The sequence below is a fragment of the Lindgomyces ingoldianus genome, assembly GCF_010093535.1.
Source record: "Lindgomyces ingoldianus strain ATCC 200398 unplaced genomic scaffold BDR25scaffold_5, whole genome shotgun sequence".
NCBI classification, from domain to species: Eukaryota; Fungi; Ascomycota; class Dothideomycetes; order Pleosporales; family Lindgomycetaceae; genus Lindgomyces; species Lindgomyces ingoldianus.
The window spans coordinates 981,290-1,008,376 of record NW_022985166.1 but is presented as its reverse complement, the minus strand read 5'-3'; the positions used below and the strand labels follow the sequence as shown (position 1 = coordinate 1,008,376).

The window sequence follows — 27,087 nt, the reverse complement described above, 5'->3', positions numbered from 1 at the left end:
CCTCGATTGTAGCCTAGCCAATAAAGCCAATCGTAGGCTGGCAAGCCTTAGCTTGGGCTCTAGTTATGGAAACGGAGAGGTGACAAGAGCTGCTTGACGATTTTTGCTTTGTTTAGTGTGATGGGGAAAGGATGACTCAGTTCGCTTCTCGAAACTAAAATTTAAAAGGTTCAGGGGGGAGTTGATAGCAGGGGGGAATACGGATTTACGCAGGAGCCATTGGTGGGAAGAGGACGAACATTTAGCGATACATCCAATGGACCGGGGTAAGCAGCGCTGTCATTGGTTTCAATTTCCTTCTCGGATTGCCTTATGTGTTTAAGAGCCTTCACAGCTTAGGAACAAGAAGCCTAGATACTTGGAGGGTGTAACTGACTAGTCTGAGCAATTGACAAAATATAGCAAGGAGAATGCAGAGGAACGAACATGAACGACCTTTCAAATGACCGGGCTTTGAATCTTGTGGGCTTTGTAGAAGAAAAAATGGCGACACTCTCAAATGGTATTATCTCCGTACTCATGCGGAAACTCCGCAGTGGCTATCCTCAAAATCACCCTGCACCCTCCTCCACCGCGACTTACACCGCCGCAGTGCCAGCCGTCGTCACAGCAATTTTGCATCCATACAAGAACATACGCGCCATCGTTGTCGTCACCACCCCCCGCAATAGTAACAGCTCCCAGTGCAGGTATGTTCTTTCTCCCACAAGCAGTCATCGCAACAGTGAAAACAGCCATGGTCGACGAGTTCTTGGTCGGTGTTGAGCGCCATGTTGTTTCAAAGGAGAGAGGTGTTCGAATGCTAGTAGCAAGGGTGCTTAGTAGGCGTTCATACATTGGACTTTTTAAAAGAACTAGGAGAAGAAAGAGGCGAGGAGATATACATACGAATCCGGAAGGTAGCGACGGCAGGGACTCAACGTTCGGCTACGTCACTAGTGGGCAGTTTTCCTAGAACTCAGTCTTCTAGGTTCAGAATAAAGGAAATTAGGTCGTAGGTGGAAACCCGGTGAAGCTGAAGTGATGGTTGTCAAGCTGACTGATCCGGGAAACTTCTCAGATATATAGACAATATACTCATTTCTTCTTCAAGTTTCAATATTCTCCTTCATGACCAAGTCAAGCATTGAGCCAATGAGCGCAAGACACGGATGGCGGTCGACCGGTGATGCAAGGCGTTGTGACGCTGTCTTGTGTTCCACACCACACTGAGCGACCGAATGGGGTAGGGATCGACAACTATGAGCATCGTGGACTTGATCTTATGGAAGCTTGGGGAGGTCAAAGAGATAAAATTATTGGCAGTTGGACAGAAGGAAAAGCGGGAGGTGGTCACAGGGCTTCGGAAGAACGAAGTATGTTTGTCATGCTTCGAACTGGGGTGAGATAAAGTAAGCACTGGACGGGTGGAAAACGATCAATAGGGCACCTACCTGCCTGTCCTGGCCCTGTCAGAGTGACTGCGATTTTTACTCAAGGATTGAATGAAAATATGACCACGTCTGCACTGCACCTTGCACGATTATCTGAAGCTAGAGCCTATGCCCTTTAGAATAATATCTTGCCGTCACGGCTGTATTACCTACCAGATTGCACGTCCCCTCCATACACAAGATCCAGACACCGCGTGGTGCCCTCACATGTATCCACCATTAAGATCCCTAGGCCTCGTCTGCGGACACCGCCCAGACATCCAGCAATGCCAAAGTCGCTAGTATTACAAGTACATATCCCAGTCCTAGATGCAAAGGAGCCCTATCCCGTAAGCAAATCCAAGAATCAAATCGTAAAAGTCGTTAGGTCATTATGTGTTTTCCCAGTTCCGATATAATAGCCGTTTCCGTGATTCAGAGATCGTCCCAGACCCAAATTGCCACGTTTACCCAAGCACCAGACCCATCACACCTATTATAACAAAAAGACTCCATCCTGCTGATCTAGACGGTTGAACCGCATAGCCTCCACCACCCTTCTTGCTACTCGTCGCCGCAGCGCCACCAGCCGTGCGAGTAGCGCCCACGCTTGCTGTAGCTCCGGTATTAGACTGACTCCTAGTTATTGTGGCGGGGAAAAGTGTCTCGGTTGTGCTATGTCCTGCACTTCCGTAGATGAGTTGTGTTGCACCAGGCGCTAGGCTTATTGTGGTTCCATCCACGGTTATTATGCCGCCTGGAGTAAGTGTTTGTCCCGATATGATGAATATTGTCCCAGCACCTGACTGTGCGGTGTAAGTTTTGGAGCCAACAGTCAAAAGGGGTGCGTTGGTAATAATGGCCTGGGGAAGAAGCGTCGTGGTTTGCCCATTCACGACAAGGGCAGTCGCTCCAGCTGCAAGAGAAACAGTTTGGTCACCAACTGTGATGACGCCGCCAGGCGTAAGAAACTGGCCTCCGATTGAGTATGTTGTTCCAGTCCCGGGAAGTGCAGTGAAGACAGCGCCATTCAGAGTTATTGGTGGGGGAGTGATCTGAGCCGCTGGATTCACGATGCTTGAAGTCTGGCCGTTGATTACAACAAAGGAAGCGGAAGGGGCAAGGGATACAGTACTACCGTCCACTGTAATCTGCTGTCCAGGTGCGAGGGTTTGGCTCCCGATAATGAAGGACGATCCAGGATTAGCTGTGACGGTCGACCCGGCGACTACGATTGTAGGTCGTGCAGTAGCGGCAGGAGGCTTAAAAGCTGGTGTTGCAGATGAAAATACCTGCGTAGATCCTCCCACGACTACGAAAGATGCAGACTGTCCAAGGCTGACGACTGTTCCATCCACGATGACTGTCCCTCCCAATGTGAGTGTTTGACCGGGTCCGATGAAGAATTGTGTGGCTGCATTTGCTGTGAAGGTGGAAGAACCTACGGTCAGAATGGGTGGTGCTGGATTATTAACGCCTGTGGGCAGTACTCGAGGTAAGGCAGAAGTCGTGCCTCCAACCACAATGGCCGTTGCAGATGGGACAAGAGAGACGGGAATCCCTCCAACGGTGATAGCTGGACCTCCTGGTTTCAAGGTTTGAGAGCCAACGACGACGACGGACGATGGGCCAACCTTTACTGTCTCAGATCCAATCGTCCCTACGCTTTGCTGTGATGGTTCCTGGGCGTTGGGACCTTGGGCCTGGTTTCCCCCAGCGTTGTGGCTATCCTCAAAGGCGGGTGTGGCCGCAGCACCCGGTGTCTCGGCAGCTCCGTTAGCGGTAGTCGTGGGGGCCTGGTGGTCTCCACCACTGTCGTCCACGCTTGTCGAGAAGCCATCCTCTGAGTGTTCAATCATCGGAGGGTGGACTGCACGAGTACTTGTCTGAGGTTGTGGTGTGGCAACTACTACGACATTTGGGCCTTTGGAAGTCTCGTCCTCAAAACCCAAAACACTAGATTCTATGTGGACAATGAAGGGGTTCGCTCCGGGGAAGTTGATATATGTCAAATCTACAACAACCAGAACTGTCACAGTAGCTTCGAAGAGTCCGGCGCTGCATGCCGATTGCGGAATCTGCTGGAGGAACTCATCTGGTACGGCGCCTGTTGCGATGGCATAGTCTTCGATACCTTTCAGATCGTATGAGTAGGCATATACATCTGGCAAATTGAACGTCTCGATGGTCGTATCATATGTGACCTTTCCATCGGCGGCCGTGGAAGGGACTGCTGTCTCTACTTCATAGACTGAGAAATAGAGAACAGGGGTCGTCGACGTTCTGCTTAGATTAGCTTTGTATTCTCTCATGTAACATTCTCCGTAAACGCTATTGAGAATCTTGAGGTAGTGTGTGTTAGGAAATATGTAAAAATAGTGACGTACGCGATAAATACAGTCCCTGTTGGCCCAGTAATTGCCAAGCTCGCGGCTGGGAGGCTGTTGATATCGATATCGTATAGTGGGGCGTCTGTAGCGGGAATAATGTCACCAGATGGAAGTGGCAAAGCGGCAGTCCTCGGAATAACAGAGGTGATCTCAGCCTTAGGGGTAACGTCATATTGCTCCAGATAGGTCCAGGTAATGTTCCACTCCGGATCATACGTGAGACTGTTAGTATAAGCAATATCTGAGAGTGCGCTGGTGACATCGAAGGTTTCCGTGTTAGGAATTTTGGTCAGATACTGCTTGCTATCATTGAAGGGATTCGCAGTTTTTGTCAAAGTCCCGATAGGAAACTCGTAAGTCGCGGCATACCACCAGTCGATGTTTGCTTGCGGAATGTTCACTGTGCAGGGTGCCATGGAATCGTTCTTGGATGCTGCCCCGCCAGTAGAGGACCCCTGGTCAGTCGACTTCGGGCGTCCTCCATTGTCCTTAGTGACAATGCCAGTTCCGGTGCCAGGAATGGGGTAAGGAGGGTTTTCCGTCAAGATAGCAGTAGTCTCTGTAGTAGGAATGACAGCAGGTGCGGTCGATATAGAGGTGAGATTCGCATAGGGGGCTGAAGATGGCTTGGGGTCAGGGCAGGGCAATACGAGGTTTGTCAGATCACGTACCAATAGTGTCGTATCCGCGAGGACGGAACGGATTGCAAGATACGACAGAGAACACTAAAAGAAGCGCGAAAACAGCTAACGAGCGAACCAACAACATGCCTCTATAGCGAGCACCTAGCGAAAAGCAGGCACTGTCGACGACATGCAAACGAGTGCAGCGACAACACAATATCGACGACCCAAACGATGGTAGATGTGCATGTGGGCGGGATCAGAGCAGAAAGGGGCAGAGAGGCAATTTAGACGGAAAAAACATTGGTATCACTCCAACCGACGACGACTTGGGGCTAGCGGTTGCTATCGGCGAGGTCGAAGCCGCGTCGTCCAGCAAAGGGAGGCGGAGATGCTGGCGAAGGGTGGCACCAGTCCCGGGAGTTCGAAGGCGTGGGAGCGTGCCAAGCGGGTGCATTGAGATTGAGCTTGTTTATCCATGGCGGCCAGACCAGCCAGCCCGCAGACCCTTCCCCAGTCGTGCCACCACCCACCACTCGCTGCTGGGCACAGAAGATGCGCGTCGCCGTGACCGAATACCCTGTGCTCCCCTTCATCTGAGGGTTTAATTATTCCTTTCGATCGAAGGTTTGATTGCGCTTCATGCGCGCAGGCCTCGCAAGGCGTTCTGAACAGCATGAGCGACGTCAAAGGCCGGCACAACGAAGCACGACGGCCGGCACGCCACGTTTTGGTGCGCTGCAGGTGAGGTGCAGCTGGTTCGTCGACGCCCGGCGGGATGGGTTGAGGGAGCCGGCCGTCATGGAGCCTCGACGGTGGCTCGCTTGCCCCTGGTCGTGCTGGTCAATCACTGCTCCATCAGGACTCATCGTGGCAGCGTGCTCAGGGTTCCACTTCGCGGCGCCGATCACCTAGGAGTTTCGAAACCTGTTGGCCTGATGCTGCAAAACCTCGATTCTGCTAGACTGCTTGGCTTGCTCTGTGACTCTATCCGACATGCAATTCGCTGTGCGCCTGCTAAATCCCGTAGAAATTCCCTGCTTCAAGGATGCTCGGTCCAGCGCGCCACAACATGACCGCTGTAGTCGCCATGCCGAACACCACTCGAACAGCTTCAGGGCTTTGTGGCGCTGCGCCCCGCGAGAGCTCGCAAAACAGCAAACTGTGTGCTCTGGGTGAAACAGGCAGGCTGCGTACGTCGCAGGCATATGTGCCCATATATGGCGGGAAAAATCACCGGCTGAAAGGGGGGTCGGCGGTACTGTACTTGCACGGCTAGCACGGAGTCGCACCCAGCGTGATCGGGTGTTTGTGTTTCCTCCCCTAGCTTGCTGCTAGGAGCTGGGATGTTTCTGTCACGCCGTCGTCCGTGTAGCATGAGAGCACAAACCCCCCTCCCTCCCCCCCCCCCCAACGAGCGCCTGAGGGCTCTCATGGATGAATGCCAACCCCATTGCCCCAGATGCCCTCGTCGGTCCCGTGAGGAATCGTCCCCCGACAGCGAATCGCGGCCACGACATAGAGCTGCCCTCTTATCGATTGCCTCTACAAGCGACAAACCGCGTTAGCTCCTGAGTGCAATTTAAGTCTTGGCCCGTTGCTGGAGGCTCGGCCCATGCTCGCGTCTATCCGCAATCTGGCTCAACACCATCTTGACTCCTCTCAGCTCGTCGTTGTCTCACCTTTCTCTCCTTCCCTCTCCCGCCCGCCGACCGATCGAGTGGCATGAACAATGTCAACGGGGCGCTCACGCGCGAGCTGCTTTGATCTGTTATGACTCTGGCCGCTCACAGTGGCCGTCTATCGCCTCCCCGTGGCCGCTTAATAATCGACCATGACCCGTTTCCTCGCCCTGTGCGTCCTGGTCGCGGCCACGCTCGTATCGTCGTGCCTCGCCCAAGACCTACAAGTTCGCGCAAGCAAGAACTCGTCGCTCCCGGCACCCGTCTCTGTCGCGCCCGACCAGGACTGGGATGGGATTGATGGCTCGTGGAACACCATTACCCTCCGCATAGGCACCCCTCCACAGTTTGTTCGCGCCTTGGCATCAACCGCAAGCCAGCAAACATGGACTATACACAGTCTCGCTTGCGTGGTCAATCAGACAGACGCGAAGACCAATCAGACACATGAGACCACCGACACCGATTGCGAAAGCTCCCGCGGACACCTCTTCAACATCAGCGTCTCGTCAACCTGGCAGGAGATTGGCTTCTATCAGTTATGGACAGAGAAAGTTCTTGGTATGATGGGCAATGGCGAGTATGGCTATGACACCGTCGGCTTAGGTCATCCAGGAGAGGAAGGACCCACCCTCAAGAATACGACCGTTGGCACTCTGGTTACTCCCAACTTCTGGCTCGGACACTTCGGTCTCAATGCGAAACCTACTAATTTCTCTGCTTTCACGGATCCATCCCCGAGCTACATGACGTATCTCTTCCAGCAGAACCTCATACCCAGCTTGTCATTCGGCTACACCGCTGGTGCCCAATACCGTAAGACCAAGTCCAGTTTGTTGGTCGACTTCGCTGACCCTCATAGACTTTACAAGTGTGTTAAGTAGCCTAACACTCGGTGGCTATGATACGTCGCGATTCATTCCAAATGATCTCACATTTGGCTTCGCACCAGACAATGAGAGAGACCTCGTGGTCGGCGTCGTTGGGATCCATGTTAACAGCGTAACCAAGTCCAACGTCAACCTCCTAAGCCGTGACCAATTCACAATGTATATCGACTCCACCGTCGCAGAGCTCTGGCTGCCGATCGAAATTTGCCAGGCTTTCGAGCAATCATTCGGACTAAAGTACGACAACGATACGGGACTGTATCTTGTGGACGACCTCACTCACAAAACACTTGTTGCAGACAATGCCACAATCACCTTCAGTCTTGGGCAGAAATTCTCCACAAACACAACAGTAGACATCATGTTACCTTACAAGGCTTTCGACAAGGTAGCGAAACCTCCGTACCAAGGACTGAAGAATCAATCGAACTATTTCCCAATTCGGCGAGCTACGCAGGAAAACCAGTTCGTGCTGGGACGGACTTTCCTGCAAGAGGCGTACTTGATTGTGGACTGGGAACGTCAAAACTTCTCCATCTCGCAGTGTTCGTGGGTCTATGGCCAGCCGAAAAACATTGTTTCGATTACATCCCCAATGTACCCAGGCGAAAAAACGACTCTCAGCTCTAAACCAAAGCGTACTACCACTGGAGCCATTATCGGTATTGCAGTGGGAAGTGGATTTTCTTTCGCCATGATAGTGTTTGGCGTGTTATGGTTCTTCTGGCGGAGACGACAGAAGCGACATCTCGAGCAAGTCAAGGCAGAATACGCCACAAAAGCGGCAGCGGCCGCGAAAGAGGCAAAGGCAGATAAGTCCGAGGAGCCTCCAACATCGCCAACGAAGTATTTGGAAGAAGGAACGAATGTGTTTCCAAAAGCAGAGCTGCCTGCAGAGTCTCTAGGAAGATCAGAGCTGGACACGACGGATGTAAAAGCCGGAGATCCGACATCGCCAAATAGTCTTGGGGTGCCAAGCCCCGCCGCAGAGGTGGACAACACGGAGCGCCAGATATTCGAAATGCCGGGAGATATCCCCACGCGACAAGAAGCAGACGGACGCCAGCTGTCAGAGAAGGAGTCGATGATGGTCCGAGAGAGGATATACAACGGAGTAGATCCCACGGGCCCACCAGAAGTATCACCTTCATCAGAAGAGCCGCCAAGGAGACTTGCACCAGTATCACCGTCAGAGGTTCAGTTGGTGAACAGGAGAAACCAGCCCAACATTTCACCTGTAACACCGCGAACACCAAGAGATGGAGCGTTTTTAGAGGCCAACGATACCTTTTTCCAGCCTCCACGTGCTCCGCGAGACGGCAGGTATCTTGAGGCGGAAGACACGCTTCTCTCGCCCATTTCTCCGATGGAATCGACGGATAGCACATCAAGGCGGCGGTTTTCCTACGAATAATGCATGAAGACAAAAGTTTTGGCGGCTGTGACATTTTACGAATGGCGTTCGCTTTGGGACACTGGGCGGCTTTACTAGTGCAGAGCACGATTAGGCGTGTAATTTTCTGGCGTTTCGAACGGGCATGATACCTTGGCTTTTGCATATGGACGGGCGGCACGAGATTTAGAACGAGCGACAGCATTTTCGTTTGGACATGTGATAAGTCTATTCTATATTGGTCCTGCATGGGACGCGCACGCTACATAGGTTCTCCTACCAGTTTCCTGAATAGTTGTTTTCAGCATAGCATGGGCCAGGACGGGCCGTGCTCAGTGGATGTAGCCATCTTCTGATACTGCAGATCAGTATCAATTGACATCAATTGACGCACTGGGAATACGTGGATGCAGAGATGATTGAGCACACATGTACGTCAGGTCCTTTTGCCCCTGGTCCCAATGCCTTACCGCTCCTGAGGCGGTCTGTTAGGGCTGGTTCAAGCCCTTCTGGGGACGCCGGCTTTCTGAACAGGGTCTAGCGCAGTGGTGTGCCAGCGCTTTTGCGAGCGCAACCCCACCACGCAAGGCAGACGAGGGACAAGCACCACCGCCATTTCTTTCTGTCTATCTCAGACCATCGTACATTTCTTCTGCTTCGCGCTCATCCCCGGCGAGAGGAGCTCTGCCCCCTTAGAGACGCAGCCTCCCGGACTACCTTTCGCTGTGTGTTGGTCGCGCCAGTCATCGCCGCCGCAGCCTGCCCCTCAGCCGCGGGCGCCTACAGAGCCTTATAACACAGCGAGCTCCGGGTCCCTGTCCGTGAGAGCTGCTTCGCCTCCGCCCGTTCCTCGAGCCCTCACTTCCCACGAGCGCAATTCTTCGAAGACCCACTACCGTCCGTCAAACTAAGAGCTGCAGTGCAGGCCGACGCAATGTCCGAACTACAAGGGCGCAAGGTGTTCAAGGTGTTCAACCAGGAGTTCATCGTCGACGAGCGTTACAATGTCACGAAGGAGCTGGGGCAAGGTGCTTACGGCATTGTCTGGTAGCGATCCCCGGGCAGCGACCTGCTAAAATGCATACTGATGTGGGGCTACGTAGTGCTGCCACAAACAACCAGACTGGTGAGGGCGTCGCCATCAAGAAGGTCACCAACGTCTTCAGCAAGAAGATTCTGGCTAAGCGAGCCTTGAGAGAAATCAAACTACTGCAGCACTTCAGAGGTGAGCGTCTTGAACTAGTCGGATGCCGAAGGTTACTGACAGCATGTAGGACACCGCAACGTGTGACAGCCCCTTACCCAGACCCCCCCCCCTCGTTCAAGGCCGCTAGAGCTGATTCGTGACACTCTAGATAACATGTCTCTACGATATGGATATCCCGCGCCCGGATAACTTCAACGAGTGCTACCTATATGAGGGTACGCGCACCGCTCTATAGCCCAAAAGTACGTACAAGCGCTGACGGCAGTGCAGAACTCATGGAGTGTGACTTGGCGGCCATCATCCGGTCAGGCCAGCCTCTCACCGATGCGCATTTCCAGTCCTTCATCTACCAAATCCTGTGCGGATTGAAGTACATCCACTCCGCCAATGTCCTCCATCGAGACTTAAAACCCGGTAATCTGTTAGTCAATGCCGACTGCGAACTCAAGATTTGTGACTTCGGACTTGCCCGAGGATTCTCTATGGATCCTGAGGAGAACGCGGGGTACATGACCGAATATGTGGCCACAAGGTGGTACAGAGCGCCCGAGATCATGTTGAGCTTCCAAAGTTATACGAAAGCCAGTACGTTCCACACTCCTATCATTTTTGTCCTTCCCTTCTTCTCCCGAAGCGATTGCATTCACCATAGAGTGACTGATGTTTATCCAAACACATGCAAAGTGCGCTATAAATACTTCATCACTTAGTAGCCTCGTATCCACCCTTGTCCTCCCCACTAACACCTCGCAGTTGACGTTTGGTCGGTTGGCTGCATCTTGGCCGAGCTGTTGGGTGGAAAGCCTTTCTTCAAGGGCCGAGACTATGTCGATCAGTTGAACCAGATTCTGCACTACCTCGGGACGCCCAATGAAGAAACCCTCTCCCGTATCGGCTCACCCCGCGCTCAGGATTATGTGCGCAACCTCCCCTATATGAACAAAGTCTCCTTCCAGTCCCTCTTCCGGCAGGCCAATCCAGATGCTCTCGATTTGTTGGACCGCATGCTTGCCTTCGACCCCTCCAGCCGTGTCTCAGTCGAAGACGCTTTGGAGCACCGTTATCTGCACATCTGGCACGATGCGTCTGACGAGCCTTCCTGCCCAACTACCTTCGACTTCCAGTTCGAGGTCGTCGAGGATATTAGTGAGATGAAGAAGATGATCTTGGCAGAGGTTAATCGATTCCGGCAAATGGTGAGGGTGCAGCCGGGCGGGCAGTCTCAGGGCCAGGGCCAGCAACCTGGACAGGCAGTCCCCATCCCGAATAACTACGATAGAGCTGGTTACGAGGATCCCAGGCCGCATGAGGCTATGATGCAGGGTGGATGGCAAGGAAGTGAGCTTGAGAGGGATTTGCAGGGATTGGATGCTAGGGGTATGAGGTAGATTCCTTTTTACCTAATCTCTTCTTTGTGTGTTGGGTTGCACCTGGGGAGGCCAGTTGTGGGTGGATGGCTGGATTTTCATGGGATATGCGAGTGTCGTCTTTGGCTATATGGGGAAGAAATCTGGAAAAGGGGACATGTGTAATGAGAGATAGGTTGGGATATATGTCATGACTCTTAGGCGAATGAACGATGAGTGCGTACCCCGCCAGTGCAGGGTTACGTATTTCTCTTATCCTTACTGTTCTATGGTGCCTGATCTTCTTAAGCGGGTCAATCAATATGTTTATGTTTTGTTCTTGTTAATTTTAGCAGTTAGTTAGACGTTTTTGTGTTCGTGTTCACTGTGGATATGTTCTTAATTTGTATGTTTACTCTTCAGGTGCATATTTTGCCTTAGCGTACAAACACAGGGTTATTAGAATAATCGCTTTCACTACATGCTTCCTCTTTCGGTTCAAATCTTTGCTTTCAGTGTGTCTTCGCTTTCACGGTACGCATTTCTTTCACCCTGCGCTATTGCCCTCACATTCGCAGTTCCATTTTTATCACTATAAATTCCCCTATCCTCTATCCCCCTATCGCCCAATTGCCGGGTAAAACAGGTTCTACGGGTACAAAAAGTACCTCAGATCCTCTTCTACCAACTCCCCCCCTTTAATCCACATCTTCATAGCTACTTACAATATAGAGGAATGTATGATAGGATAGAGAGACTACCTACTAACTTAACTGTATAGCTCGGAAATTGATGAAGTAAATGGATACGAGCGTTAGTTGCAATGATGTGTGAGGTGGCGCGATAACAACTAGTCTATGGGGATTTAATGGCTAGAGGATAGGTTTGATACATCTACTCGATCTGTATGATGCAAATTCGCTGCGCGGACTCGTTTCAATCTAATTCCCTCTGGCATACATCCTAATCACAAGCTCGTTGGTATACCCTATCTCAGACTCATCGTTACAAATACCGATGCAGATCCAACCCAAGAGCACTCATAACCTTCTCCAGCGCCTCATCGCCCCCATCCAAATAGACAGCCCCAGCAATCGCCTCCATCGCATCCGCAACCATCTTATTTGTCGGCTGTTCCCTCCTAACAGTCCTTCCTGGGTCCTGCAAGATACAAGTGTGGATTCCTCGCTCCATGCCTCTCTCTCCTAGTGGCTTATTGCCAAGATTTTCTTGTTCGACCTGAGAGTATTGCTCTGACACTCGGGGAACTCCCCTGTTCCACCACTTGACACACAGCGCCAGGTGCTGAACTCGATCACCTAAGACAGCAAGCGCTTTGTTATTAGGCAAGTCATGAATAAATCCATTGTATGAGACTAGCACGCCAGTTCCAACGGATTTTAAAGCTTGGATGCAGAGCACCTTGTCCTGGAATGTGTAGCCGATGATAGATTCACATTTAGCGATTTTAGGTTCGATGTTTCTGAGAATTTGGCTGGACATTGTTGGCAGCCTGAATGAGGGGTCTGAGTCTGAATTGTACTAATAGAGGAGAGCTAATGGTTGTTGTTTTTTTTGTACTCATTCAATTCAGCTTGTCGGGCAGATTGGGAGGTCGGAAGTGTAGTTGAGGCCTTTCTGGTAGGTGCTAGAATGAAAAGAATTGTTCGAGAGGTAAGTGAGGTTGAGTGAAAATCTGGAACGTATAGAAAAACGATATTGGGGAAATATCACCAACTCTACAAGTTGTCTTGTACAAACAGATATTCCAGCTGGCAGCCTAGTATGCGGTGTCACGATGATGTGGCTGGTAATTCGGTGTTGAAAATGTGCGGCAAAAGCCTTTGCCGAAATGCGCAAAATTCTTCCAGCCACTCTGATGGAAACACCGAGAACGGTGTATGTAAATAGCGATCGTGAAACAGGCAGATTTTGCTCTAGACTTATATCTCCAATGTTGTAAAGAATTTTTATGTGAGGTTGGAAGGTGCACCAGTCCTATGAAGAGTTGCGTTCGCAATAGCCCAGCCCTTTTGTTTTCGTCATTCATCATTCTTCTCTGCCACAGTCATGCCAACCGCCCTCGTTATACATCCCTCGGATACAGATGTGTCCGATCTGTCCAGCACTGAAATCGAACAACCTAAGGATATGAGCGAGCGAAGCCATTCACAAACTAAGATATGCCCAAAAGATTCTCGGGTACGCCTTCAAAGACAAGGACCCCATCATCCAAGCACCCTCACCAGTAGGTATCCCGATTTCCCCTGGCTCCCCGAACGGCAGTATGTTACAAAGCAAGCGCCTTCACGTCCTCGTGAAGGTGGTGTATGCTGTTCTGTGCGAGATGTGGTTTGATACGGGCCGCTTGATAGGTATGAATATGTACCGTGATTGAAGGTATGGGGCTGGACGTGACGTAACACAGGAGATTGGATGAATCTCGAAACGCATATTCACCGAATAAGTATTCACGCTAGGGTAGCTGGAGGGAGAGGCATCGTTGATAGCATTCTTGCAAACAAAAATAAAAAAGGGAAGTAATCCCTGTGGTTGCAGAAGTACTCATACCTATCTCGGGCTCTCATGAAGGATGGCAGGTATGAGGCAGTTCTTGGGTCTATGAAGAGGTTAGGACTCGATGAGCACGAGTTGCTGATGCCGAACACGGCATTATGGACGGACACGGACTGGTGGAGAAGCAGGTCGGTAGAGAGAGTCGAGGTGAAATGGCGACAGGAGACATAGATGGAGGAGTAGTTGGTTGGCGGTGTCTTCTGGATATTGTCTTAGTTGCGCGAGACTTTCTAAGATTGTTGTTTGGCATATCGAAGACACTAAGATAGGATTATACACTTTCTCCAACAATCGCCAGGGTGGGGATTGAAGGTATAAAGCGTGAACTCGTAAATTACTAGTATTTGTGCTGTCAGAGGACAAGTCAATTTCTTCTATGGGCTTCACCGTGCAGACAATCTATCCTCCTTCCATGGCTGGCTGGTCGAGTAGAGGCAATGAAGTAACTTAGACGCATTATCGGACACCCCTTCCATAGCGAGGACTTCTGCACGCAGGCCTTGTTCTTGTGGATGATAAGGGTGAAGACTGAAATCAATACACGTTGACACATGGGGGAACTGCCATACATTCATATCTGTCTTGCCTGTGAAAAAAACATAATGTTCGCAATGAAGGAAAGCCCAATAAGCGCCTTTGACCACATATCCCTCGGGTGATGTGTCCCGAGACACGCAGAAGTTGACACACGAGGACATGTTAAGTGTGAAGGCATTGGTGTGGCGAGTTCGAAACCTCCGAATTGATCAATATCTCGCGCCGCACTCGAGCCCGGAGCCAATAAATGATTATCTCGCCAATGGAATTGGGGGTAATTATTGGGTTTATCTAACTAGCAACGGAGGTAAGGCTAATCAAGTCACGAGGCAATTAAGATTTCACATCTACCTGCTTCTCTCCTCGTCGGATAACTGAACGTCTTTGCCGACCACCTGAGGGTTGCCGATGCGGGTACCTTTCCAATTGGTTTAATGGGTGGCTGGGTTCTGTTGGAAGCCGACGTAAAGCTAGGAAGATGTATGCTCAACGCCGGGCGGATGTTACCGCACATCCGCACTGATGTGGAACGTCAGCAGGGCAGATGTGATCAGTGACATCTTCTGCTAGAATCAGGGAGGGTGGCAACGAAATGCCAATTGCTGTCTTAAATTACTATCGTCTCCTGTTCTACGTTAGATGATAAGATGCAGTAGGGTGGCTGAGTGGCTGTGCTCGACAAGAGCCGTTCGAAGCTCAAGATAAGGCTAGGAACGGCCGGTGAAGAGTCTAGATTCTAGCGTACGTGGATTTGCAGTGGAAAAGCATGGGTGATGAGCTGAAAATGAGGGCCAAAAGGGCAGGGTCTTGAGTGAAATGGGTGGAGAGAAGGAGCGGACGTGGTGTTCCTGCCAAAAGCAGGGTTGATGGGGAATTGACGAGGTGTGTCGAAATTGGAATAAGAAAGTCGCCGAAGAGATCTAGATCTTTACCCGCCTTGGGGCCGAGAACAGAGGGGATACAAACATTTGAAGAGTCTTGACGATTCGTAAGTGGTCGGTGCAGCCGGCCTGGTTTCATGCAAGTCGCCTCAACACGGACGATCCTGGCGTTCGATTTGAGTCTCCCCAGCGGTTCACCAGCCAACTGCAGAAGTCTGAAGGTACCGCAAATGACACCCAGTTGCACACCTCTACTTGCAGGGGTACGTGTCGTTGGTGTCCATTGTACCGCGCTGCATCCGCCAGCCTTCGAGTTTCCGTTTCCCAGCAGTCTATTAGCACCAGAACATCGAATACCGTTGTGACAAGAGTTCAGGACGTCTAGTACATGCTCGGGCAACGTAATAATGTGCAGAGATCAGCAGAGGTTTTTCCGATGATGGCATGATGGATACAGCCAGATCGGGATGATAGACAGCCAGGATCTTGTCCCCTGTGTTCGCGAATCAGGCTTGTTCCCTTGCGCATCTGTGCCACGGCAATCTCCTCGCAGCACATGCCACCACGCAACGTCCTCTCATCAAAAACTGGTTTCGCATCCTCGCTAGCAGGACATCTGTCCGGAGTGTGTGCGGAGTGTGTACGAAGTCCGCACGGCGAGCGCGATGCAGAGCTGCCGCCAGAAGTTGCCATGGATATGCTACTGATGTTCCGCCACAAGCGTCAGGACGAGGCGGAAGGCGCGTGAATGGTTTTCGCCAGTCCAGACGCCCTTGAGTCTGCGACGCGAGCTGAGGGACCATCACAGCCACTTGGAGGAGGGCCTTGGCCGGCTGGCGCGAGATAGCGCGTTGTGGCTGGGCGAGGCTGGCCAGGTTTCTCCCAGCGTCAATCTTGATTCGTCCTGGGAGGAGCTAGCACAATGACGTGGGGCGTCCGTTTCGGGCTGCTGGCTCGAGGCGGTCTTGATTTAATATTTGCTTGTCCACTACGACCTTCGTCTGCTCGCACGACGAACTCCTATACAAACACCAGCGTCTGCCTCAATTGCGACAGCCGCAACACTCAATTTCCCGCCATGGACCTCGTCCGCCTCTTTGCACGGGTATGTAAACCCCAAAGCTCATCCCTTTACCCTTGTCATCTGGACTGACGGCGCCTGCAACAGGATGACGGCCAGCCCGGCAGCAATAGGGACAAGCCAGATTCAAACTCCGCCTCGGGTCTGGTGTCAACGCTCATCCCTAATCTCCTCATCGCTTTCGTCTTCATCACCCTATTCTTCATCTTCCGCCGCAAGTTTCGTCGCCTCTACGCGCCGAGAACTTACATTGACAGCTTGGGCGCCGAGTATGCCCTCCCCCTCCCCCTCCCCCCCCCCACATGACTGTGAGTACGCTGAGTATGCTGAGAATGTGGCAGGCGAAAGACCCCCGCTCCCAGCGCTTCGTTCTTCGGCTGGATCTCCGACTTCCGTCGCATTGACGACAGATACATTTTAGACCACCAGTCCATTGATGGCTATCTCTTCGTCCGATATTTCAAGTTGATTGTCATCATCTGCTTCCTAGGCTGCTGCATCACATGGCCGGTTCTGTTCCCTATCAATATCACTGTGCGTTCGTGCTCCCCGCTAGAGTTTGGCATATCTAACTAAATCAGGGCGGCGCGGGCAATCAGCAGTTAGATATCCTGTCCCTCAGCAATGTAAAGGATGCGAAGCGCTATTATGCCCATGCCTTGATTTCTTGTGTCTTTCTAGGTACGTTTTCAGCGCAGCCACATGCATGCGACTACTTGCTCACCCTGGTAGGAATGGTCATGGTCATCATTGCTCGGGAGTCCTTCTTTACCGTCAACATCCGCCAGGCCTATCGCCGCTCTCCATGGGGCGCCAGCCGTCTCTCGTCTCGGACCATCCTCTTCACGAGCGTCCCCAAGTCGCTCACACAGGCTGCTCTTTTCGAGATGTTTCCTGGAGTGGTTCATGCCTGGGTTGCCTCTAACTGCAAGGATCTTCAGGAATTGGTTGAGGACAGGGACAAGACAGCATTGAAATTGGAGGCGGCAGAGGTCCAGCTCTGTCGTGATGCTAACAATAACCGCCTGAAGGTTGCGAAGGGAAAGAAGGCTTACCAGGCCCAGGATTCTGAGGATGGTTCCCGCTGGCTCAATCCCAAAGACCGCCCAACCCACAGGCTCAAGTTCCTCATCGGCAAGAAAGTCGACACGATTGAGTATGGACGACAGCACCTTGCTGAGCTCATTCCCAAGATCACAGCGGAGCAGGACAAGCACTGGAATGGCCAGGGAGACCTTGTTGGCGCCGTCTTCCTCGAATTCGACACTCAGAAGTCTGCCCAAGACGCTTGGCAAATGATGCAAAATAGGAAGGCCAAGCCGAACTCCAATATGGCAGCTCGCCAGCTCGGTGTACTTCCTCAAGAAGTCGTGTGGAACAATCTCCGAATTGGAGTCCCAGAGCATTGGGTACGATGGATCCTTGCAACCGCTTTCATCACCGTCATGATTATCTTCTGGGCTATTCCTGGTAAGCAAATCATTCCTCTTTTCTTAATGCGAACTCACAATCTACAGTTGCCTTCGTCGGTCTCATCTCGAATATCAACTACCTTGCAAGCAGATTTTCCTGGCTTGAGTGGATCCTGAAAATTCCGAAGGTTATTCTGGGTGTGGTGACTGGGCTTCTTCCCGTTGTCATGCTGGCTGTGCTCATGTCTTTGGTTCCAATATTCTGTCGAGGTATGATTCCCTCCATCCCCCTATCGTACATGTCTTGGCATGGCTAACAGCCTCTAGTCATGGCTAAAGTTGCTGGCTGGGTTACCCTCTCCCAAGTCGAACTACAAACGCAGTCGTGGTACTTTGCGTTCCAAGTTGTCCAAGTCTTCCTCATCACAACCTTTTCGTCTGCTGCAACAACCGTTGTCAATCAAGTCATCGCCAACCCTGGCTCTGCTCTCACTCTGCTCTCCGAGAACCTTCCCAAGGCGTCCAACGTCTATATCAATTACTTCATTCTTTTTGGTCTAGCATCCTTCGCCGGTACACTCCTCAACATCGGTGGCTTCGTTACTGTCGTTCTCCTCGGCCGCATCCTCCCCGGCGGTACACCACGCAAGATCTTCCAGAAACTCGTCAACCTGTCTGCTCCAATGTGGGGCTCCGAGTTCCCTAAATGGGTCAACCTAGGCGTCATCGCTCTCAGCTACTCCTGCATCGCTCCTCTCATCCTGGGCTTCGCTGTAATAGGCATGGCCCTTGTCTACGTTGCCTTCCGCTACAACTTCCTCTACACGTACGAAACAGTCATCGACACCAGAGGCGCTGCATACCAACGCGCTCTCCAGCAACTCATGACAGGTGTCTATCTCTCCGAAATCTGCCTCATCGGCCTCTTTGCCATCAAAACCGGCGACGACCGCGGAGCTGTTGGTGCGCTTGTCATTGAAGCCGTCCTCCTCGGCTTCACAGTCGTATTCCACCTCTGCGTCCGCCGCGCCCTTCGTAGCCACGAAACGCGAATCGCATACTCTGACCCCATACCCACCCCGCATGCTGATCTCGAAAACGGGCACGGCACGGAAAACCTTGATGGTGCAGGCATGCCGGCGGAAAAATCCTCTGCAACAGCAGCAACTAACACAGCCACACCCGTGGCTCCCCCCAAACCAACACGCATCCCAGCCTTCATCACCAACATTCTCAACCCAGAAAAGAACTCTGTCTCTAACCTCTCTGCTTCCCTTGACGCCTTTTACCGCACTCCCCAACATCCGCTGCCCGTCGAAATCGCGAAGCGCGCATATTTCAACCCCGCAGTTACGTCCCCAACGCCGGTGCTCTGGATTGTTAAGGATGAGATGGGGATTTCGGAGCGTGAGGTCAGGAATTCGAAGAAAGCGGTACCGGGACTAGTGATTACCGATGAGCAGGCAACGTTTAATGAGAAGAATAAGGTGGATTGGAAGGGGGTTGAAGAGGGGAAAGCGATGGAGGCGCCAATTTGGGAGGAGAAGGTTGTTTATTGATGAAGGCGGTGATTTGAGGTGGAGATAATGTGGGGGGTGGTGTGGGGGGTATGAAATGTGGTGTTGATGGTGTGTGGAGAGTAGAAAATGGGCTTCTGATTGTTCTGTACGTGGTGTGGTTGGGTACGTGGAGGTAGGGAGTTTGATACCATGGCTGACTTCAATGGGCCAACGGCTGTTCAAAATCTTCATTTTCCTTTTTTGGTGGATTGTGGGCTGTGAATGCGCTTCATAGGTGGCAGTGGTGGATGATGAAGCCTGCTGTATCCAGGCAGGCGATTGGGTAGTTAGTTTCGGTTCTTCCTGAGATGACATGATAAAAGATATCCTAATACCTTTAGTTTGTTACTCTTAATGAAAATGGAAAAGGAAATTTGCTATCGTAAATGTCCCGAGAACGGTTGAATCGGAACGAGTGCGCTTGGTGTTAATGAGTTATTGATGATCGTGTGGTGCCCATGAGGTCAAGAAGTGTGAAGTGAAAGGCACGAAAACAGTGAATCCAGAGTGGAAGGGGATGGGATGAATGCCGTAATGATGAAATCTGGTACTGTCATTCATATACGTGATAGAACGTACGCTCAATCTGCAAGTAGAAACCTGGATAACGTGCTAGTAAGTAACAGAGAGAACGGTAAATGAAAGGTTGTAGATTAGGTTCGTGGGTGTGAACAGATATGTAAATGAGAAGATGCAAAGTATAGAGCGTAGATGCACCTTACATAACTTTGAATTTAACAGGGGCGCTAGGAGGAATTCGGATGTCTGTTGGTGAGACCACTTCGATGATGACGCCCTTGTTTTTGAAGATACGTTTAATGATTTCATCACATCGCTTAGCTTCCGCGTCGTTCTGCTCACTCTTGTCTTCAGACTGCTCAAATATCTGTATTCTAGTAACTATAACCAGAGCCACTAGCGTAAATGCAGCACAAATTAGACAAAAGAATAGAAAATTGCTAATCACAGTTATAAATGTTAAATAGTGGTGATAACAAATAGTTAACTAGCATATAATAAACAATAACTAAGAGCTAAAAGGCTAAGCTATTTGCAATGTAACACTTGGCAGGGCTTTGCTAGGCACCTTCAAACATCAGCATGTCAAGTCAACACATAGAACCCTCCCGAGGAATACAAGAACTATGCCTCTCGAGGCTCCAGCATTCCTTTGAGCCTGAGCCTGAGCCTTCTTTCTATCGTACTCTCTGGCTTGGAAATGTGGGTTCCTCATCTCCCAGTCTCTCAGCATCAGGTGTCAACACCTTCTGGGCGCAGTTGCTCTAGTAGTAAGGTTTCGAGCATGAAAAGTAATGGCTGTGTCTCTACTTTCTGCCAAGCGCCGATTCGCTACTTGATATTTGAGGTAAAGTGATTGGAAGAGGGTTGCGGATTTCAACAGTGGCTTGTGCGGCACAGCTTTGAAGTCGAACCCCCGACCCTACACATTTTGACGCCGCATGCTAGGCTGCTAGTGAAATATATCACAGCCACAAGAGAGGTTAGTATAAAATGGTGAATGAATATTTTCCTCTGGATTCTATAAAGCTAGGCAAAGTTACTAGTATCTCAACCCCTCATATTCCACACCTTCTAGAGATTCACCTACCATTTACTAACAGCAATATCCTTCCTATTTTCAACACCTTGAATTAAAGACTCCCGACCAACCCTCGTCGCGGAAGATACCATTATCCGCCATGTCAAGGTCTATTATGTCGAACTCTTCAATCGCCATATTCCCAAACACAGCCGCCAAACTCGCCCACTGCGAGTATATCACAGGCCACACTTTCACCTCCAAACGACTCGGCCTGGAGGCCCTCCAAATGGCTGGCGGACCACTAGGCACCGACGGCATCGTCGAATACTGCGGCACCTACCTACCGGTCCCCAAGAACAAACGGCTTGCTATCATAGGCGATGCCACGCTCGATCATGTACTGAGCTTGATCTGGTATCATACTGGTCGAGCCAAAAGTAAGCGCTCTGGAGTGATTAATTTCCAATTTGTCGATGGAAAGGACGGGTTTGATTATAATAGCGTGACAGTCAACTGATTAAGATACCAGAGGATTGGACCACGTTCCGCGAGCAGGTAGTCAGCAATTCCGCGCTCAACACACGAGGCCGGGCACTTGATCTCGATAAATGTATTCTGCCCAACGTACCTGGGGATGTGATTTCCGTAGAGATGTTAGCTACGACGCTTGAAGCGGTTATTGGCGCTGTGCGGTGTGATGGCGGTGATGAGGCTGCGGAGCGCGCTATGCGGAATATGGGGTTTATGGAACATGAGATGTTGCTTTCGTCGACGAAGAGCTCGATGTGAATGTGGATGATAGATTCACCTTAACGTGATGGGCGAGGGGGGGGTTTCGGGAGGAAGACGAGTCTAGAGGCTGGGTTCATCAGTGCCTTTTCTATGTTTTGTTGAACAAATTGGTCGGAATCTTCATGGTTAATAGAGGTATTCCATAATTCTAGAAGATCTACTACACCTTCATGCCTAACGTGGAGCATGACTAGGGTGGAGTGAATGTGTTACACTTCTTACTGGAGTTTAGGAGAGAGTAATAAGGTGCAGGATTCTGTCCTGAATTACGCCTTACCCATGTTCCGCGGGGGAGTAACTACATATAGTAGATTTAATCTATTCCATTCGGCATACATCCTTCTTCCAAGCCATTCTAACGCCTGACATCCAATCCCTCACAATGCCCTCTATAGATACCGATGTGCATTCAACCCGAAAGCCCTGATAACATTCTCCACAGCCTCACCCTCCCCATCCAGATTTACAGCCCCAGTGATCGCCTCCATTACATCCGCAATCATGTTATTAGTTGGGGGCTTGTTCCGTAGAGTCTTTCCCGGGTCCTGCAAGATACAGTGTTGGATTCCTCGCTCTTCGTGTTCCATTGCTGATATTGTCTTCTCCAATCTTGGTATAGTGGCTTGGCACCCGGATATACAGGGTGCAATACAAGTTCCCAGTTCCATCTCCAACGCCCCGCCCTCACTCAACGGGATCTCAAGATCCCCACTGGCTCCTGAGAGCCTAAAACTGGAAACTCTATCCGCGCCGGCGAGTTTGTCGCGGACTCTTTCGTTGACGCTAGATTCGAGTGCTAGAGCGCCGCAATTGTAGTACTAATGTCCCTGTTCTAAGGCTGCGTGATGTGTGGGAAACCCAACGCACGAAGACTCAGAGAGGGTGCAGTGGATGGGAAACCATACTCGAATCACTAGTCGAAATCTAGATTTCATGACCTTTCTTCGCAGCCCCCGAATTCAGATCTCGTTTTGCCTCTTTGGCGATGGTAAGAGGGGCCGCGTTTTCCTATTCGCGAGACATTTCGGAAGTCTCTCAAAAACAAGATTCTGATCGTATATTGATGGGGCGGCATGATGAAACGCAGTGGTTTGGTTATGAAAAGCGAGGGATGGGATTGAAGAGGGAGGAAAGCTAGGAGCTGAGAGCTTGGGAACCTGGGGTGTAAATGAAGATTGAGAGAGTGATGTTCGACAGATATGAATGAACGTGGAGACCCTTTAATGTCAAGATGACGTAAAGCGACAAACATGAGCATAGGGGCCTCTAGAAAATTCCCGAACAGCACTTGACAGTTGCAGAGAAGGAAAGACTTGTAGGGTCGTGGCCTAAGGTAAACTTCCTAGATAGAAAGCTGATCATACGTGGGAGCAGGATGTCCTTCTTAAAGAAAGATCCTTAAGCCAGCTGGCAACCACACGAACTGGTACCTGGTAACCAAAAGCAAGAACGAATCTTGAAAATTGTGAAAATTGGATAGCGTAGAATCATGGCATCATGTTCTCGATACCTCATCGTCCATCCAAGAAAGAACACATTATACACAAACGCCCCATGCAGCCTCTATACACAGCTGCATCCATGCCATGAAAAATATTCACTCAATTACCATCTGGTATCCCGAAAACTGCGTGGGCATCCAGACAGGAGCGGAAAAGATTACTTCTCGCTGCCAAAAAAACCGGACTTTGTCCGGTCCTATTATGTGAAAAGCCAGTAGCAGACCCATGAGAGAAACCGATGAATACGAACCGGGTTTAATATCCCCCTCCATACCTCCGTCTAGCCGCTCCGCGATTGCGACCAGCGCTGCCACCGATGTCGATGGATTGTAACTCTAAGCTAAGAGCCGTCATGTCCTCTGACATTGTATTGCCGTTTGAATCCAGAGGGATCTTCGCTGGAATAGGTGGCGCGGCGACGGAATGTCTTGAGCCCGCCCCGTAACCTGGACTACCCCCATAGCCGCCGACATTCTCACGCTCGCGAAGAACAAGGCTGTTCGGCGAAGGGATGTTTCCAGCCGGAGACTGATGCGACGGGGAAGTGTATGTGGAGACCGGCCGCTGATTACGCTTCTGCAGCCTGTTGCGTCCCGTACTAGGCGAAGTAGCACTATGATCAGACAGGACCATTGCCCCATCATTCATAGGTTGGCTGCTGCTGTAACGGTGCCTCGAAGTAACCAAAGCAGTGCTGGGACTCCCGCCGGAGGTGACTGATGAGTTGACCGCATTACGGATCCGCTCACGTTCTTTGCGCTGGCGTTCCCTCTCCTTCGCTGCTTCAATATCGCGAGTGCCATTCAGTGCAGCCCGTTCTCGAACGGGCCGATCCTTTTGAGGCCCTTTGCGCTCCGGCTCAGGAGCCCAGCTGTCAATAGGCAGATGATCAGAGGCGTCGATGACCCGACCATGGAACGTTACCACCTGCCCCTTTTCGTTGACCTCAGCATTGCTGCCGCGACGGTCGTCTTCCGAGCCGCCGTTGCCTCTAGAATTCGAATTCTGTGACACGGATGGATTCAACACGTCAAAGCTGTCGGGGTTGAATGGCACTCCGGACAGCCTTCGATCGCCTGGATCTGCAGTAGAGGGTGGTGGCCGCGGCGAGACCGACTTGCGCGTTGGCATACTCCGGTTCGGGGTTCGGGACATCCGTTTATCAGCTGGGGTGCGGGCTTCTGCTGGACTCATCGCGCGAGGCTTGATCATTGGCGCAGAGTCTTGGTACGGCGAGACATGGTGCGGTTCTTGTGGGGATGAATGTTGATAGTAACTAGGGGATTCGGCCAGGGGGAAAGAGTTGTGCTGGGTGAGAAGATGTGGTCGAGAAGGCGTGTCGTATTGAGGAGGAGTTCGGTAGTCTGGCTCAGACAGATGTCGCTGCTGGCGAGAGGGTGTCTCATAAGACGGGGCTTCTTGGTATGCATCGGAGTCCCTATTGTCTGATCGTGGGGTCATTTGAGTATCCTGCCGATATGGATCGTATCCAGCCACGAGACTAGAGGGTATGAGAGCAGTTTCTTGCCTCAAAGGAGACGGGGCCATGGTGTCACGCGAGACTGGGCGGCTATTTGGTTGTGGAGACATCGACATACGTGGGTTTGTATATCGACGCTCGGCGGGATGAGGATTTGCATACTCATTCGTTCCATATGACTGAGGGGGAGAATCATATGCGGCAGGTTGCTCTCGATATCGGTTAATATTGAGGGGGGCTGGGGCATCGTCCGGGTAGCTTGGCGGCGACTGTTGAGGATGGTGCACGATAGTGGCCGCGTTGCTGCGATGCATTGGGGGAGGGGGCGGACAATCATCTTCATCCTCAACCGTAGGTTGCATAGCGCTAGATGGCCGTCCATTTGCAGGTGAGTATGATGCTCGCTGATCCATGTAGCCACCGGTGCCATGGTATGAATTGCGAAGCGCAACTTGATTGTGGCCAAAATCGTTGCTTCGCGTAGCATTGTGTTGCGGCCTCAAGGGCTCAACATGATACGGAGGCTCTTGATACGTGGTTGAGAGTTGACGGTGTTCTTCCGGTCCCTGTTGGGCATGTCCATTCGAGTATCCTTGAGATTGGGCTGCGTATGGATCTTGGTAAGGAGATTCAGACTCATATCCATGCTGCGTTGGAACAACTGGAGTCGAGTATGAGTGAGCCAGCTCCATATGACTCGGTGAGTGGCCGTGAGAAGACCTCAAGTCATTCTGGGTGGCCCGGTTGCCACCATCCACCGTGTGTTGCGGCGATGGGTCAATTGGCTGGACCTCATAAGGCTTGGGCGCAGTGTAGGACATGTCGAAGCCATCTTCGTTGTACTGGGGAGTGTTTGAATGAGATGGAGGAGGGTTTTGTGCAGGACTGTATGGATCATGTTCAGGCACTCGCGATGCTCGATGTTGCGGAGTGTGGTGACTCGAGGACGGCGTGTTGTTGTTCAAAGGCGAGGCTTCGGGCAGCGGCCTTCGACGCTCAACTGACTGGGGCTGGCCTTCAGGAAGTTGGCTGCGTCGTTGATGAGTTGGGGTGCTGTACTCGTTCGAGCGTTGCTGCCGGGGAGGGGTTGGGTAGTTGCGAGGTCCAGACTGTGTTGCTTGAAGCCCACGATGGTCTGGCGTACCGGCTGGAGACGGTGAAGTCCCAGTGGGGTCAGACGGGAGCGGCCTTCGCTTGACGGGTGTGCTCTCGCGGGGTCCTCCAACCGACGGCCTCTGAACTTCAGTTCGGGCGGTTTCCTTCTTCTCTACTGGCGTCTTCTCCGCCTTGGGGCGAGTGTCGTAGTACGTGAGCTCAATGCGAATCTCTCCGGCATACTTTCCCTTGCAATTGAGACCATGCCAGGTATCGCTCTGCCCGCCACCTGGTGTAAGGATGGTCTCCAGGCTGACCCAGGTTTCACCAATCAATTCAGTCTTCTTGTCGTCGTTGAATACGGACACCTTGAGCTGGTGATAGTCTGGAGAGTCATGGACGGTGAAGCGTAGTTCCTGGTCCCTACAAGAAGAAGTCAGGAAGGTGCCACGCGAGGACGAAGCTGCAACGACACTTACCACTTTGGCGTTTGGCCTCCCCGCTTATCTGTCTCTGTCTTCTTCGCCTCCTTGCCGAGACGCGCTGCGCAGTAGGGGTCCTGCTTGCCCATTGTCCGTCTATTGGGGAGGTTCTTTGCCCTATCCACAACCACGACCAGCGTACCAATCTCCGGCCCATCCACGGTCATGTCTGAGTAAATGCCGGCAGTGTGCATGCCGCCAAAAGCACTCAGTTTGCCCATCTTAGTAGCCATAGTGGTCGCGGCTGTATGCCACCACGGCGTCGAGGATCAAGGCTGTGCTGAAAGTGGTCAAAGGAGTGTTTTCGTCCGGACAGTGGGGTGGGTGCTGCGACAGCAACCTTGTTAACTGACGATGAGGTTCATGCGCCTGCAATTGCTTAGCAAAACCGTAAATAACGGTGCCTCAAAAATTCAAGTGCACGCCAAAACCAAAAGAGCGACTGGTTGCACTGGCACGCCGTGTGGTGTGGTGGAGTGCGCAGCGAAGAGCAGGCCTGTCCGAGTGTTTTGTTATGCTGCCGCTGCTTTTGGTGGCTGGTAGCCCAGCCACATGATATCCATCGCTCGGGCCAATTAGCGACGCGCCTCATCCCCAGATCGCCCTGGCAAGGCGCCCGATGAATCCTGTACCTTGCATTCTGCGAAACACAAGTTTCTAATTCTATCGAATTGCTGCCGTCTTCCGTGTCCACATCTTGTTTGTGCATGAGTTCGCAGAGTCCCATGGTCCGCTGGACCTCGATGTGGCTGGTTGGTGCGGCGTGCTCGCCAACATCAATGACCGCAGTGATGCCACTCCGTAATACCTCTGACACCGATCACAAGCTACACGCGTCTTCTCGTATTGTAGAACGTCAGTTCTCTCGCATTGCCTAATACTATCACCAGGTGTCAGACAAGCACAGCTAAGCTCTGTTCAAGAGCTCTCATCAGCCCCAGACGGCCGTGGGCACCTCCAAAAAAGAAGCCGACACAATAAGAATAACTAACTCTTTACCACAAACTCCAGATCGGGGCAATTTCTTCATGTCCTCGCGACTGTCTAAGGCTAAGTCTGCCTGCTCGCAGAAGTCGTGATGCAGCCCTGGAAATTCGGGCCACGGTCCATGCCGGGATGTCACTAGTCCCGCTCCAAGATTCCCCACATTCCACTGACTCTCGACTTGTTGAATTCCCATGCTGATAGTCCTGGTGGCTCGCT

At 51.6% G+C, this 27,087-nt stretch overlaps 9 protein-coding genes across 9 annotated transcripts; 5 read left to right on the top strand and 4 right to left on the bottom strand.

The window, feature by feature from the left end:
* Positions 1-1,715: 1,715 nt before the first annotated feature.
* On the bottom strand, positions 1,716-4,688 carry BDR25DRAFT_101436 (uncharacterized protein). Its single transcript, XM_033683446.1, has 3 exons — positions 4,474-4,688; positions 3,800-4,418; positions 1,716-3,695 (listed from the first exon to the last, which is right to left on the bottom strand). Exons 1-3 carry the CDS (start codon positions 4,568-4,570, stop codon positions 1,880-1,882), a joined length of 2,532 nt encoding a protein of 843 aa, XP_033552140.1. The 5' UTR covers positions 4,571-4,688; the 3' UTR covers positions 1,716-1,879.
* Positions 4,616-6,192, top strand: BDR25DRAFT_350687 (uncharacterized protein; the record flags this gene model as incomplete). Its single annotated transcript, XM_033694737.1, has 12 exons — positions 4,616-4,662; positions 4,691-5,027; positions 5,078-5,158; positions 5,214-5,480; positions 5,511-5,600; positions 5,630-5,676; positions 5,705-5,722; positions 5,753-5,790; positions 5,852-5,904; positions 5,948-6,000; positions 6,032-6,100; positions 6,147-6,192. 12 exons carry the CDS (start codon positions 4,616-4,618, stop codon positions 6,190-6,192), a joined length of 1,146 nt encoding a protein of 381 aa, XP_033552139.1.
* Positions 5,843-8,781, top strand: BDR25DRAFT_254203 (acid protease). Its single transcript, XM_033686284.1, has 2 exons — positions 5,843-6,923; positions 6,970-8,781. Exons 1-2 carry the CDS (start codon positions 6,260-6,262, stop codon positions 8,409-8,411), a joined length of 2,106 nt encoding a protein of 701 aa, XP_033552138.1. The 5' UTR covers positions 5,843-6,259; the 3' UTR covers positions 8,412-8,781.
* A 211-nt stretch (positions 8,782-8,992) lies between these two features.
* BDR25DRAFT_254201 (SLT2-like MAP kinase protein) lies at positions 8,993-11,228 on the top strand. Its single transcript, XM_033686283.1, has 6 exons — positions 8,993-9,437; positions 9,494-9,615; positions 9,665-9,675; positions 9,746-9,812; positions 9,868-10,182; positions 10,351-11,228. Exons 1-6 carry the CDS (start codon positions 9,325-9,327, stop codon positions 10,983-10,985), a joined length of 1,263 nt encoding a protein of 420 aa, XP_033552137.1. The 5' UTR covers positions 8,993-9,324; the 3' UTR covers positions 10,986-11,228.
* A 622-nt stretch (positions 11,229-11,850) lies between these two features.
* On the bottom strand, positions 11,851-12,741 carry BDR25DRAFT_254197 (ribonuclease III). Its single transcript, XM_033686281.1, has one exon. It carries the CDS (start codon positions 12,444-12,446, stop codon positions 11,949-11,951), a length of 498 nt encoding a protein of 165 aa, XP_033552136.1. The 5' UTR covers positions 12,447-12,741; the 3' UTR covers positions 11,851-11,948.
* Positions 12,742-14,583: 1,842 nt separating this feature from the next.
* Positions 14,584-15,631, bottom strand: BDR25DRAFT_340106 (uncharacterized protein; the record flags this gene model as incomplete). Its single annotated transcript, XM_033693464.1, has 2 exons — positions 14,584-15,270; positions 15,327-15,631. 2 exons carry the CDS (start codon positions 15,629-15,631, stop codon positions 14,787-14,789), a joined length of 789 nt encoding a protein of 262 aa, XP_033552135.1. The 3' UTR covers positions 14,584-14,786.
* Positions 15,632-15,951: 320 nt separating this feature from the next.
* BDR25DRAFT_254194 (DUF221-domain-containing protein) lies at positions 15,952-19,298 on the top strand. Its single transcript, XM_033686280.1, has 7 exons — positions 15,952-16,043; positions 16,107-16,288; positions 16,361-16,553; positions 16,601-16,700; positions 16,752-17,489; positions 17,537-17,701; positions 17,759-19,298. The coding sequence occupies exons 1-7, from the start codon at positions 16,017-16,019 to the stop codon at positions 18,988-18,990; spliced, it is 2,637 nt and encodes an 878-aa protein (XP_033552134.1). The 5' UTR covers positions 15,952-16,016; the 3' UTR covers positions 18,991-19,298.
* Positions 19,299-20,705: 1,407 nt separating this feature from the next.
* BDR25DRAFT_213475 (ribonuclease III) lies at positions 20,706-21,322 on the top strand (the record flags this gene model as incomplete). Its single annotated transcript, XM_033684754.1, has 2 exons — positions 20,706-20,970; positions 21,063-21,322. 2 exons carry the CDS (start codon positions 20,706-20,708, stop codon positions 21,320-21,322), a joined length of 525 nt encoding a protein of 174 aa, XP_033552133.1.
* A 1,329-nt stretch (positions 21,323-22,651) lies between these two features.
* Positions 22,652-26,353, bottom strand: BDR25DRAFT_279302 (uncharacterized protein). Its single transcript, XM_033687745.1, has 2 exons — positions 25,882-26,353; positions 22,652-25,825 (listed from the first exon to the last, which is right to left on the bottom strand). Exons 1-2 carry the CDS (start codon positions 26,115-26,117, stop codon positions 23,083-23,085), a joined length of 2,979 nt encoding a protein of 992 aa, XP_033552132.1. The 5' UTR covers positions 26,118-26,353; the 3' UTR covers positions 22,652-23,082.
* Positions 26,354-27,087: the final 734 nt, after the last annotated feature.

Excerpts from the sequence above, each read along its gene's own strand:
- BDR25DRAFT_101436 (XM_033683446.1), bottom strand. The coding sequence starts at position 4,570 with ATGTTGTTGGTTCGCTCGTTAGCTGTTTTCGCGCTTCTTTTAGTGTTC. Across the intron at positions 4,419-4,473 it reads TCGCGGATACGACACTATTG|CCCCCTATGCGAATCTCACC; the intron begins GTACGTGATCTG and ends AGCCATCTTCAG. Across the intron at positions 3,696-3,799 it reads ACAGGGACTGTATTTATCGC|AACGTCGACGACCCCTGTTC; the intron begins GTACGTCACTAT and ends TAATCTAAGCAG.
- BDR25DRAFT_254203 (XM_033686284.1), top strand. The coding sequence starts at position 6,260 with ATGACCCGTTTCCTCGCCCTGTGCGTCCTGGTCGCGGCCACGCTCGTA. Across the intron at positions 6,924-6,969 it reads CACCGCTGGTGCCCAATACC|ACTTTACAAGTGTGTTAAGT; the intron begins GTAAGACCAAGT and ends TGACCCTCATAG.
- BDR25DRAFT_254201 (XM_033686283.1), top strand. The coding sequence starts at position 9,325 with ATGTCCGAACTACAAGGGCGCAAGGTGTTCAAGGTGTTCAACCAGGAG. Across the intron at positions 9,438-9,493 it reads GGTGCTTACGGCATTGTCTG|TGCTGCCACAAACAACCAGA; the intron begins GTAGCGATCCCC and ends GGGGCTACGTAG. Across the intron at positions 10,183-10,350 it reads CCAAAGTTATACGAAAGCCA|TTGACGTTTGGTCGGTTGGC; the intron begins GTACGTTCCACA and ends AACACCTCGCAG.
- BDR25DRAFT_254197 (XM_033686281.1), bottom strand. The coding sequence starts at position 12,446 with ATGTCCAGCCAAATTCTCAGAAACATCGAACCTAAAATCGCTAAATGT.
- BDR25DRAFT_254194 (XM_033686280.1), top strand. The coding sequence starts at position 16,017 with ATGGACCTCGTCCGCCTCTTTGCACGG. Across the intron at positions 16,289-16,360 it reads ATTGACAGCTTGGGCGCCGA|GCGAAAGACCCCCGCTCCCA; the intron begins GTATGCCCTCCC and ends AGAATGTGGCAG. Across the intron at positions 17,490-17,536 it reads TATCTTCTGGGCTATTCCTG|TTGCCTTCGTCGGTCTCATC; the intron begins GTAAGCAAATCA and ends CACAATCTACAG.
- BDR25DRAFT_279302 (XM_033687745.1), bottom strand. The coding sequence starts at position 26,117 with ATGGCTACTAAGATGGGCAAACTGAGTGCTTTTGGCGGCATGCACACT. Across the intron at positions 25,826-25,881 it reads GGAGGCCAAACGCCAAAGTG|GGACCAGGAACTACGCTTCA; the intron begins GTAAGTGTCGTT and ends TTCTTCTTGTAG.